General features: G+C 47.2%; 1 protein-coding gene across 1 annotated transcript in view; it reads left to right on the top strand.

The window, feature by feature from the left end:
* Positions 1-11,227, top strand: part of TMEM132C (transmembrane protein 132C) — a 174,785-nt gene extending 163,558 nt beyond the window's left edge. The window contains exons 7-9 of the mRNA XM_041410222.1: positions 181-454; positions 1,823-2,014; positions 8,821-11,227. Of these exons, the coding sequence (XP_041266156.1) occupies positions 181-454; positions 1,823-2,014; positions 8,821-10,005 (1,651 nt within the window). The 3' untranslated portion in view covers positions 10,006-11,227. The remainder of the gene's footprint in view (positions 1-180; positions 455-1,822; positions 2,015-8,820) is intronic.
* Positions 11,228-12,814: the final 1,587 nt, after the last annotated feature.

The following is a 12,814-nucleotide window of genomic DNA, read 5'->3' as shown; positions in this document are numbered from 1 at the left end:
CAGGTGAAAAAGGGGCACAGTCCAGTTGTGTGGTCCTTTGTCACGTGAGGTGGAGATCCATAGTCCAGGAATCCAGAAGGGAGGGCTCTGTTTGAGGGGCACTCTCCATGAGCACTGCAGTGTTAATTTTCACTGATGTTTGAGAGCGTTTCTCCATGCTGTGTCCTCTGCTGCCGCCAGGCCCACCAGGGACAGCGATGACGAGGACGAGGACGAGCGGCGGGGCAGGGGCTGCACCCTGCAGTACCAGCACGCCATGGTCAGGGTGCTGACACAGTTTGTGGCCGAGGACTCGGGCCCCTGGGGCCAGCTGAGCTACCTGCTGGGCTCGGACTGGCACTTCGACATCACGGACCTGGTCAGGGACTTCATGAAGCTGGAGGATCCGCACGTTGCCAGGCTGCAGGAGGGCAGGATCCTCATCGGCCGGGAAGTGGGCATGACCACCATGCAGGTACAGCTTGGGTAGGGGCTGGGCATGGTCTGTGGGCATGACCGCTATGCAGGTACAGCCTGGGCATGGTCTGTGGGCATGGTCTGTGGGCATGACCACCATGCAGGTACAACCTGGGCATGGTCTGTGGGCATGACCACCATGCAGGTACAGTTTGGGCACAGACTGGGGATGGTCTGTGGGCATCACCACCGTGCAGGTACAGCCTGGGCAGGGGCTGGGCATGGTCTGTGGGCATGACCCCCATGCAGGTACAGTCTGGGCAGGGGCTGGGGGTGGTCTGTGGCTGCCACACACTGCCATGCCCACAGATTAGACACCTGTGGGGGTCACACGTGTGAATCCTGACTAAAGGCAGTGCATAAATATCAATGATATTTTTGCCCCTGACGAGGGGGAGAGGATGACGAGGAGGCATCTGACTCCATGGATATCAGAAGGCTAATGAATCACTTTATTATACTGCATTATTCTATACTATATTACACTATATTGAATTACATCTAAACTGAATCTGCCAGCACTCAACCCTGCCCACAGCTGCCCAGAACTGCCCTCATCTCGTGGCTCCCTCGTGGCTGTCAGCCAACAATCCCAACACACACAAACACACACCTGGCCCTGACAGGCCAAGGAAACACAACACCCTCACTTTGGATAAACAATCTCCATTTTGCATTCTACTGTGGCACAAACACAGGCACAGCAAATGAGATAAGAGTTGTGCTTTATTTCTCTGATGTTCAGAGAGTGTGAAACCCAGGAATATTCTTGGGAAGAACTGTGCCTTGCTTTTCTCTCTGAAGAGAAATGTGGCAACACACAAAGGGTGCATAGAGCTAATCTGTGTGGATATGAGGAAGGTGGGGAACACAGCATGTGCATGGACTGGCTATCCACAGTTCCCTGAAGAGAGCAGCCTGGCCCTTAATTTCAGCAAAGGGAAGGATATTCTACTGTCTTGATGTTCCTTCAGAAACAGAAAAAGCTGGAGGAACAGGAATTTCCCAGCCAAGACATGAAGGACAAATCCTAGGCTGGTAACCTCCCTTTGAAGCAGTTGGGAGGTTTAATGAGCTCATCCACATGGGAAGACAGAGTAACAGGAGAAGAGAATTTAAAATCCACTGTCGTGGTGACATAATGCAAATAACACAACTGGGACAGGACAGCTCCCAGTCTTGGGTGGTTTTCAGCCATATTCTCTCCACTCAGGTTTTCTGACCCTGCTGATGAAATCAGACTCCCTTCCTGTGCTCTTCATTTCTGTGCATAAAGCTTTGGAGACAGAAGGGATGATGACCTTAAGAAAGGTTTTATCAATTGACCAGCCTTTTCCTAAGTTGATTCTTCTGTGTTTCTCCAAAGGTTTTGTCTCCTCTGTCTGACTCCATCCTGGCAGAGAAGACAGTGACTGTGCTGGATGACAAAGTGACCATCACAGACCTTGGAGTGCAGCTGGTGTCTGGGCTTTCTCTCTTCCTGCAGCCCAGTGCAGCCACCAGCAGGGCCATTGTGGCCACAGCCGTTGCCCAGGAGCTGCTCCACACTCCTAAGCAGGTGATGTGCACTCTCAATTTACTGGGTTTGCCTTCTGGGATGGGGCAGGATGTTGTCAGTGTAAAGTGCAGGTGATAATTCGTAGCCAGTTTAGAATTTAGGTGTAGTCTGTGTCCATGTTCATTGCTTTTCCCTATGGATTTGCCTTGTCTTTTCTTCCCTTCCAATAGGGACTTCAGTCTGCAGTAAAAGTTCTGACTGCACTGCAGTTCATGCTGTTTACAGTTTTAATACCCTTCCTTTAGCTAATGAACCTGTTGTTTTCACTGCACAGGCAGTTTTTGGACAGTGATCCTGGTTTGCTGTGGGAGCATGCCCTTGTTTTCCATTCTGGGGAGCACAGAGCTGTGTGTGACACAATTTAATATCTTCAAGAACTGTAAAATAGAGGCAGAAGATGGCCACACCCATTTCTTTTCCCTCCTGGAGCTGTGACACACTGCCAGGCACATCTCTCCTTTTATTTTTCATGTGGATTTTGGGGGATTCATCATCCAGCTCATGTGCTGATCTTCATTTAAGCCAGCAAATTCCCATCTCTCCAAAGGGGCTCTCTCAAACAGCTTGTCTCAGGTCACAAACTCTGTGGAAAAGAAGACTGGAGAACACTACCAGATCAAGTCAAACAGTCACTCTGGCCCAGAATAAACCCAAGGGTCACTGGAACATCATTCCTTGGTCAGTTATGTGAGGGTTGGGACTGGGGACCATGCAATTAAATCTGTCCACAGCCACTCCTCTTGCAGAAACCATTTTTCCTCTCGCATAGATAGGGAGAGATCTCAAGTCAAGTTTTATGGCCCATTTTCATGATTATTGCTACCTAATTTTCTGGAACATAAAAATAATCTGGTTTGTTTTATAACTTAGTGACAGGAAAATGTCCAAACTAGAAGGACACGGTGTCCATCTGTTCCATTTGTTGCATCCTGTAAACATAAGAATCTTATGCAATTAACCCATTTATACCCTTCTTCAGGGCTTAGAAACCACATCTGGCATTCTGTCTTCAGACAAAGACTGTGGAAACAAAAACTGGAGCACTCCTAACCCAATGAAAATGTCCAAACTAGAAGGACACGGTGTCCATCTGTTCCATTTGTTGCATCCTGTAAACATAAGAATCTTATGCAATTAACCCATTTATACCCTTCTTCAGGGCTTAGAAACCACATCTGTCTTCAGACAAAGACTGTGGAAAGAAAAACTGGAGCACTCCTAACCCAACCCTGCCCTGTGGCACAGAGCAGCACCAGTCCTGCAGCAGCACTGGGAGAATTGTGGCTTTGATTGCAGCTAAAAGAGCCTGTGCATCTGAAAGGCTGCCCAGTTCCACTGTCAGCCCCTCAGAGTTATGGATGAACTGTCCTGAGCATGCAGAGACATTTATCAGCATCAGGTTATGGCAGGTTGTGCCAGGGGTGCCCCCTGTGACACCTCCTGTTGTTCATGGCAGCGTGATGTGACATTAGAGGGTACAAAAGAGTCAAAATGTGCAAACGTGGTTTGGGTTGAAATGACTTCTCCCAGCATCTGAGTTCTGAAATTGTTTTGGGGAAATGTTTGGTTTAAGCTGCTGTTCCTCTGCAGGACAGTCCCAGGTGCACATTTCTGACACAGAAGTCAGGCCCTGGTTCATCTCCATCACCAAAAACAAGACAGGAATAGATTTCACACTGGGAAATAAGTGGAAGGAGATGGCATAGGAGTGACCTAGAGAGCCACAGACATCTTTTCCTTTCAGTTGCAGTTTGAATGAAGGATATAACATTTAAGTCACTTTCCCTTAGAAAAATTAATGCAAATGTGGGAATGTTTGTGGCTAAATTTTGCAAGGAATGACTCATGATTTGGAGTGCATCAGCTGAGATCCTGACTGAGCTGGAATTTTGAAGGCAAATGCTGAGTGTTTTCTGAAAATCAAGCCCTTTTGAAAGAGGGTTTTTTCCAAGGAGACAGCCCAGGACTAAGCCTGTACTTGAACACTGTGAGGACTTCATTATTTAGTGTGTCTTTTCCTCTCAAGCAAGTTTATAAAAAGGCCCAAATAACTCATGCAAACCTTACTGATGCAGCTGACAAACAAAACTCAGAATTCTTGCTGTGGCTTTCTTTCAGTGACCATAATGACTGGATTGCCTTAATTATAATGAGCACACCTTATCTGCATACACAGCACAAAGCAGCCAGAGCACAAGTCCTGAAAAGTTGGCAGTTTCTCCACAAATACAAAGCACTCTAAAGAAGATAAGCCAATATTTTTTCACCTTGGATGCCTTAAGTTAGATACCTTTATCTCTGGCTGAGCAGCTAATTACCTGCTGTGACAAGGTGACCTTGAGGCATGCTGAGCCCATATATTATTTTTTAATCAATAGGGAGCTCATTGGCACTGAAAAGTGGATCAGTGATTTAGGTACCTAAAAATAGACACGGGTTGACCAACTTTTAAATATCAAAGATGAAGTGTCTTCTGAAAATTTGGAAACTCTGGCTGTGAGTGATCTATTTCTGGTGGCCATCTGCTCAGGTAGGAAAGCTGTTCCATTTGGCTTGCTGAGGGTTGTTAAATCAACACTGTCATCCTAAAGGCTTCTCCAAAATGTAAACAAAAGAAAACCTACAGTGTTGAAATGTTTTCTGATCTAAGTGAGCTTCAAGGACTCTCAAAGCTCAGCTGGCTCTGCAGGGGAACTCACAGTCACATCCAGCTTTTTTGTCACTGCAGGGTATTGCACGGGGCTGATGAACTGAAATGGGTCAGTGAAGAAAGCAGGGAAAAGCCTTTAATAAACATCTCTGTGCATTAGTGCATCTCTCAGTGCTGCTGGGGAGCTGCAGACACTTTCTCAGGGGAAAAGAGCAGTGTTGGTGCCTTCTGAAAGCCAAGTCCTGCTGCTCCCCAGGTGTGGTGCCTGGTCCAGCCCTGGGGCTGGCTCTGCTCTCTCTCTGGGAGGGGAGGGTGCCCAGCACCCTTGGCCAGCAGAGCAGGCTGGGCTCATGCCCTGGCCCTGCCTTTTGGAGGCTCTGGTTCAGCTCCTGGCCCTGCTGTCCTGAGAATCCACTGGCACCTCACAGTTAAGAAGAGATATTAGCAGTATTTTTATGGTGTGGGTTCATTACCCCATCCTGGCAGTGTAAGTTACACCCAAATTGTATTTCTGTCTGCTTTAGGCTGGCAGAGCAATGGAATGGCTCACAGGAATGACAAAGGAATTCAGCAGCATGGGAAAGGGAGAAGGGATGCATTGTTAGATAAGAATCTGAATTCTTCCCCTGCAAATACAAGCAAATTCCCACTGGAAAGGAATGTCACATTAGCAGATTGGACAAAAAGGAGAGAGAGAAACCCACAGTGGGGGAATGCATGGTTTGAATTAAGATCTGAGTCTTGGCTGCCTTTCATTTCCACATCGTAACAATCAAGCCAAATTTTTACTACACAAGCTACAGGCTTAAAAATAAATGCACATGTAATACTTTGATATTTCATGTGATAAAATTGCTGGGGAAATCCATTCCAGCATTCAAGTCCCCAGACAGAGCAGTCAGAGCTGGTCTAGGAGAAGCTGCTGAGAACAATATTCCTTTGCCTTTATTTGAGGGAGGGATGCATTTGTTTTCTGCAGAGCCAGCCATTTCTTTCCTCTGCTGTCCTGCCTCACTCCAGGACCCTTGCAGCTGACCCCAGCAACTGAGGGCTTATTCACAAATACTTTTATTTGTGCTGTAGTGAATGGAGACCTTTGAAAGGCCGCTTTATTCTGAGCATGGAATAAAATCAAATATCCTGATCTGTGTTTCTAAGCAGCAGAATTCTCTAAAATGCAACCAGTTTATCCAAGAGGATTTATCAAACGGTATATTTGGACTGATAAGGCACAATGTATTTCAAGGCCAGGAAAGGTGGTGGAACTGCCACAGATCAAGAGCTGAAAACACACCTGTGGTGGGGAAAGAGAGCAGCAAAGGCACAAGGGAAAGTTCAGACACAAGATGTCTTGATCAAGTTTTTTATGTGCTTAAGGAAAGCCTGGTGGTGATCGACAGTGGTTGTGGGAAGCAGTTTCTACATCTCTGGCCTGGGTTTTGCTGTCATTGGCATGACCTGATGAGCATTCTGTGACTCACGTGGCAGCTCAGTCAGCACTGAGATCCTCCTGCTCTGCGGGGAGCACTGGCTCTGATGTGTCCCTGTGGTCACTGGTTCTGGGGGAGAACACACCTCTGAGTGTGTGTGAGAGGAAAAGTGAGGGAAGTAAAGGCTGGAAAGCAAGACAATCCCTCAAACTCTTTGTTTGTGCTTGGTAATTAAAGAGCACGAGCATTTGTCACCTCAGTGTGGAGGGCGTGAGACGAGGGGCAGCAGCTTGGCAGGTGGGAAGGCTCCAATCCATCTTCATCTTCTGAGAGTAACTGGAGGACCTTGTCAGAGATTTGGAGGGGATTTATTGATGTGGTACACAGGATTTGCAGAAACAGCTCCTTGAAGGACATGGCACTAAATCATTTCCTTTTTCTCTCTTCTTTTCTTTTTAGCTTTTCAGAATTTATAATCATTTGGGAAATTCACTTCCTTGCCCTGCCTTTGGCTTTCCTTTAATGATGTGAATGAGAGGAAATGATCTCTTGCCAAATAGAATATTTGATCTGATCCAGTACATTTTGGCAGAATTTTAAACTCTCTCCCTTTTTCTCTCGTTTGTTTTCTTTCCCTTTTAATTAATGTTGTCCATAGTATGGGCATGACAATGTTGTTTTGTGAAAAAAATTAGTTCCTCCTTTGGAGAAACGTTCTCTTGGAAATAAAAAATGTCAGTGCTGGTAGAAAATAATGGCTAAGCCAGTGCACACCTCTGCTACCTACAGTAAATCACAAGTGTGCCTGCAAATTTCAGCTGCCATCCCATTTTTCTCTGTCAGTGCTTCATAAAACCAGGAATGCAGATTTGTAGGGCAGTGGCATAAAGAATAAAGTTGCTTTGAAGTCGCTGGCAACTTTGTCCAAATGCACAAAGGATTCAGTGAGGTGAATCCTGTGGTAGGGGTGTGGAGCTGTGCATGTTCCCAGCTGGGCAGGAGGCACACTGCCATCATTTCCAGCCCTCCCTGAACAAAATCCTGCACTTATTTTCTCTCCGAAGGAGGCAGGCAGTGATGATGGGGGAAGTGATGCTGGTGTTTTCCCTGGCAAAGGCAGGGTGTCTTCCCCAGTGGCACATGAGGCTGACCTTTGTTTTAGGGAGAAGGAGTTCAGCAGGATGCTGAATTGCCTGAGGAGGTGAATCCTTTTCTCTCTGCACATATCCATTAAAAAAACCCCTTTGCTTTCCTCTGACCGGGATTGCTCTGCTATAGATTTCTGTGATGGAAATTCGAGCTGTGCCCTGCAGCTTTGTGTTTGTTCACTCATTTCAGGGTTGTTTCTCTAATGAAAGATCAGATGTTTTAATTTCCTTATGCAGTTCATCCTTCCCAGCTTCTGAGTTACCCTGGCTCATTTTCAGCTCTTTGAAGTAAATTTGAATCACCAAGAAATTTGCCTTCTTTCCTGTTGTGCCACAACTTATTTTTCTCCTTTCAGTCCCTCAAGTACTTGCTGATAGTGCTTTGGAAATCAAATATTCAGTATGGCCCAACCTTCTGCCCAGCTAAATGCCCCTTGCTGTTTTCATTGAAAAGCTTTGAATTCAGCTGGAAGGGTAGCAGTTCTCTTTGTTTATAACCACAGCATAACAAATTGCAGCCAATTGAAAACCATATTAAGTTGTAAATTTGTATTATGACTGGACATTACCAGGGTGGCAATGTTTTTCCCCAGTGCTGGTTTTTCAGCCCAGTTGTTCTGATGTACCCAAGTGTGAAGTTATTAGAGCCATTTGTGGTTTAAGTGTGGGAAGGAAAGAACTTCACTTGTGTGGGAAGTTGCACTCTGGCAATCTGCCTGGCCGTCTGCTGGCTACGCAGGCAGGACACAGAACAAATGAAAAATTAAAGAAATGCCCTGCAAAGAAAGCTATTGAGATGTGGAGAAGTAAATATCTGTGTCATCTGGATGGGATTTCACATGGCAAAGAACTGACCTCTGGCTTTGTGCTTGCTTCTAATGATGACTTCTGACAGTGCTACCTGCAGAGCACAAAGACAGACCAATTAAATCCAGGCCATTTGTATTTTTATTGTAGACATCATGCCAGAATCCCTTCCTCCTCTTCTTGACACAGAAATTTGGTGGACTTTTTAATTATCTCAAGGATAAAGTGTGTTTTGCTTAAAACAAACCTTTCTCCAGCAAAATGACAATTGTTCTGTGAGTCTTTTTCTTTCAGATGAATCTTCTGCTCCAGCCATTTCCAAGATGCTGTGGTAGCTCCTTACTCCTGCTAAGATACTTATGCCTTAATTTGACAGCTCCTCATGACACCTGTGCATGTGTTACATGAGGGAAATAAGTGTTCTGTCAAGTGCCTCTGGTAATTTTTGTGATTTGCCTCTTTTGGCTTTTGTACGACAGGAATGACTTTCCGTACAGAGCTTGTACAATTGTAGCTTGCTAATGGCTACTTTGGTAATAAAGACGTCTCAAATCAATTATTTTCTACGTCCTTGCACAAAACATTTGCAGGGAGAGTATCAGTGGAACCCTTAGTGACAAATGTGATCGGTTTCCTGCCCCATGAGTCGAGGCTTGGTTTGTTTAAATGCAGCGCAGAGTCGCTGTGACCCATTTCCTCCAGCTGGGAGATGGATGGGCTGCGGGCCGATTCCTGAAGGCCCCGTGTTTAACCATCTCCCTGTCCTTGCAGGAAGCTGTGGTGAGCACCTGGATCCAGTTCAGTGACAGCTCTGTTACCCCTCTGGACATCTACGACCCCAAGGACTTCTCTCTGTCGGCCGTGTCGCTGGACGAAGCCGTTGTGTCCGTGCACCAGAGCCCTGCCCTGAGGTGGCCCGTTGTGGCGGCGGAGGGCGAGGGCCAGGGAGCGCTGGTCAAGGTGGACATGATGATCTCCGAGGCCTGCCAGAAGTCCAAGAGGAAGAGCGTGCTGGCCGTGGGGAGCGGCAGCATCAAGGTGAAGTTCGGGCAGAACGACGCGGACGCGGAGGCGGGCGGCGACTACGACGCGGACGAGATCGAGAACCGCGCCAGCGACCGGCGCCACAAGGCCGCGGAGCACGACGGGCGCTACTACGGCAGCTCCTCGGCAGAGAGGGACGAGGGGCCCCTCAGGAAGGCCAGCACCACCGCCAAGTCCATCCTCAAAAACAAAGTCATCAAGAACAACCGCCTGGACGGCGGCAAGCTCTCGGACGACAGCCAGCTGCAGAACATCCCCATCGACTTCACCAACTTCCCCGCCCAGGTGGAGCTGCCCAAAGGCGGGGCTGGCGTGGAGGACAACGACCTGGTGCAGACACCCCGGGGCCTCAGCGACCTGGAGATCGGCATGTACGCCCTGCTGGGCGTCTTCTGCCTGGCCATCCTGGTGTTCCTCATCAACTGTGCAACATTTGCACTCAAGTACCGCCACAAGCAGGTGCTGGTGGAAGGACAGACCACCATGACCCACTCCCACGACTGGGTGTGGCTGGGGAACGAGGCAGAGCTGCTGGAGAACGCGGCAGAGGCGTCGCCTCAGCAGGACGAGCACACCACCATCATCGACCGGGGCTCGGGCGGCGAGGAGAGCAACCAGCTGCTGAACGGCAGCGCCCAGAAGAACGCTCCGAGCCAGGCGCACAGGGCTGCAGACCCGGGGGGGAGGCTGGGCAAGGAGCACAAGGTGGAGCCTTTGCACTCGCCCACGTCCAAGAGGAAGCGGGTGAAGTTCACCACCTTCACCACCATCCCGCCCGACGACGGCTGCCCCACCGTCAACTCCATCCTCAGCAGCAATGACGATGACATTAAGTGGGTGTGCCAGGACATGGACCTGGGCGACTCCAAAGAGATCAGAAACTACGTGGGGAAGTTCAAAGACAAAGCGTAACTCCCTGCTGGGGGGTGTTTTTTTTGGGTTTAACCACACCTTGATGCCTTCAGTTCTACAGTATATATTGGGACGGGCGAGGGGGAGGGGAAGGGATCGCCAAGAGAAATGATGAGGCAGTTTTTATAATCAGGGAAAGAAATTTGCCAAACTGTCCATGGTTTGTTTTTGTTTTTGCTTCGTTTTGTTGGGGTTTTGTTGTTTGTTTGGTTTTTTTTCCCAGTGGTTATTCTGCTACTCATGGATTTAGGAAGCGGAATACAAAAGGAAAAGAACAAGGAAATGGTATGACCAGTATGATGAACTGGGCAAGATGGGGTTGTGAAAATTCATTTTATGGGTCATACAAATAATAATGATAGTAATATTTCACAGTACCAAAAATATCTGTAAAAACAAATGAGAGAATATAAGAGCATGAAAAGAATAAGCAAGAGGCAAACAATAACTTGTTCTGGTTCCAATAAAACATCACAGTTATGGACATATGACCCACAAGGAGACTTTTTATATTGGTACTCAAGGCATTTCTTTTCATTCCTTCATTTGAAGTGAAGATGTGTCTTTGGCATTACATCTGAAGGAGGAAGAAATTACCTGGTATTTTTCATTTTTACTTTTCCATTTGTCTTGTAAATTGAAACAGAATCACTTTCCCTCTTGTATTTTTCTTTTAAATATCTTGAAAACAGGAAAATTTAAAATTCAGTAAGTTCACAGTGGGACAAAGAACATTCTGTTTCTAAGTTACCTGTAAACAGTCTCCTGTCATTTAAAGAATTCAGGGGGATAAGTATTGACTAATAATTTCCACGTGGTGTCTCTTCTGAAAGCCTGAGCCTCCATTTCACCCTGGCTAGAAAGATGTTCTGTTTGGAAGAATTTTCATTTTCCTTTCAGGTTGGGGCTGTTTGTTTAGTTGCTCGTTTCAGATTTCCACAACCAAAGTTGCTGTGTTTCACCAAGGGAAGAAGGTGCTGTTTTCTGTTAGCTTTTACAAGTACCAAGCAGTGGGAGTGCCCCACTGGGGCACTGTAAATCTTCCTGGAACTGAGACCATCACAGGCCAAATATGCACAGCCTGCAGTTGGGTTGTTTTGGGGTTTTATTTTTCCAGGTTCATGAATTCATAATTTTGTGCTGCATTTCTCTGTTTATTCTGGTGTCACCAGCTCTCATCAAGCTCTGAAAGCAAGAAGAGGAATGGACAGAAAGACCCTGATTGCCCTACACATTTATTCCCTTGTACTGGGAGAGCTGGCCTCTGGGCACACTGTTGGGAGGGAGGGAGGGAAATACTGCTGAAGCAAGAACAAGAAATATCTGGAGCTGTTTTATAGATTTTTCTCTTTTTTTGCCATTGGACCAGCAAAGACTGAGAAGTTTAGACTAGATTGTAAATCTGAATTTCGAGTACATAAATACCAAGGCAGTAATGAATCGGAAGCAAATACAAAATAGAGATTTAATTTGTGGTGTGAGCTGGCAGAACTGTGCTGGCTCAGTGCCAGTTCACATTCATGGAGGACACAGATCAAAATCTATTCAATGAGGAGACCAGTGTCCTCCCAAAGCTCTCCTGACTGGAAGGAGGTGTGGATCCAGCCTTTGGAAAGCAGTGTTCTGTCCTGACTTAGCCAGAAGCACTTGCATCGTCCTGTCTTTGCCACGTATTCCCTTGTTTTGGGTTTTTTAATTACTAAACTCCGTAGTTTGGGTTTTTTTTTTTTACTTGGACAAAGTCAATCCTGCCACCCAATAACATAGATGGACATTTTAACAAGATATGCCTAGTATGCATTGTAGACTGAAAGAATGTAATATTTATTTATACATGTTATATGAATTGTAATTAAAATGCTTTACACGGCTTGACAAATTAACCTCTCTTTCCTCAGGGGGGTGCTCCTCTGTCATTTCTGTGGAGTGCTGCATCCACTGCCCCTTTCTGGAGGGAGAGCAGAGATGTGTGGGAGCTTTTCCCTGCTCTGAGCCTTCCTTGGTGGCTGCGTGCTGGTGGTGATGGATGGCAGCAGCAGCTCAGCCAGGCACAGGTCAGGCCAGTGCCACAATCCATCTTCTTCATCCCCTGCCAGCTCCAGGGCTCTGCTCCTGGCGTGGGCAACTCCTGTAAATAATTAATTAATTAATTAATTAACGGCTCTTCCTGGGAAAATGCAGGTGTCTGGTGGAAAAGGCATTTACAGCGTGGAGCTGCAGCAGAGGAGGGAGAAACAGAGCGCTGGAGCAGAAATAGTGGTGTGGTGGCACAGAAGGTACCAGTTCCAAGGAGGTTTTTGAGGAGGGTGTCCCACGAGGGTGGCACCCCCAGGAACCCAGTGCTGCTGGCTGGACAGGAGCAAGGTGACCACGCCGTGGGTCTGTGCACAGGAGGACAGGCTGGATTTGAAAAGACAACAGAGGGAAGTAAAAAGGAAAAAAACCTGAGCCCCGCCTTCACATTTAATTTGTCTGAAGCTCCAGAACATGGGGCTTCAGAGGCCAATACTGAAACTTCTCACGACCAAAAAAACTCTGTGACAGCCCTGTTCCGAGCGAGCCACCACAAACCATCATCTCAGCAGGGAGGAGAGCACTGGGCTGTGAAATGTCATTTATTGGAGACACTCACACCGGGTCAAGTGGCAGGATTTCCATCTCTGAAGCTCGTGGTTGCAGAGGCACTGGGGTGGGCAGGGAGCTGCTGGAGCTTGCACAGCTGCCTTGGCAGGAGAGGCAATCTGCCAGGGCTGCACAGATAACACGCTGCAAGGTGCATCTCCTGCCAAGTAGCCGGGGCAGAAACTCA

This window comes from Onychostruthus taczanowskii, unplaced genomic scaffold (assembly GCF_017590055.1).
Source record: "Onychostruthus taczanowskii isolate IOZ18803 unplaced genomic scaffold, ASM1759005v1 scaffold32, whole genome shotgun sequence".
Classification (NCBI taxonomy): Eukaryota; Metazoa; Chordata; class Aves; order Passeriformes; family Passeridae; genus Onychostruthus; species Onychostruthus taczanowskii.
The sequence above is the reverse complement of the archived record's forward strand: the minus strand, read 5'-3'. Positions and strand labels throughout refer to the sequence as shown.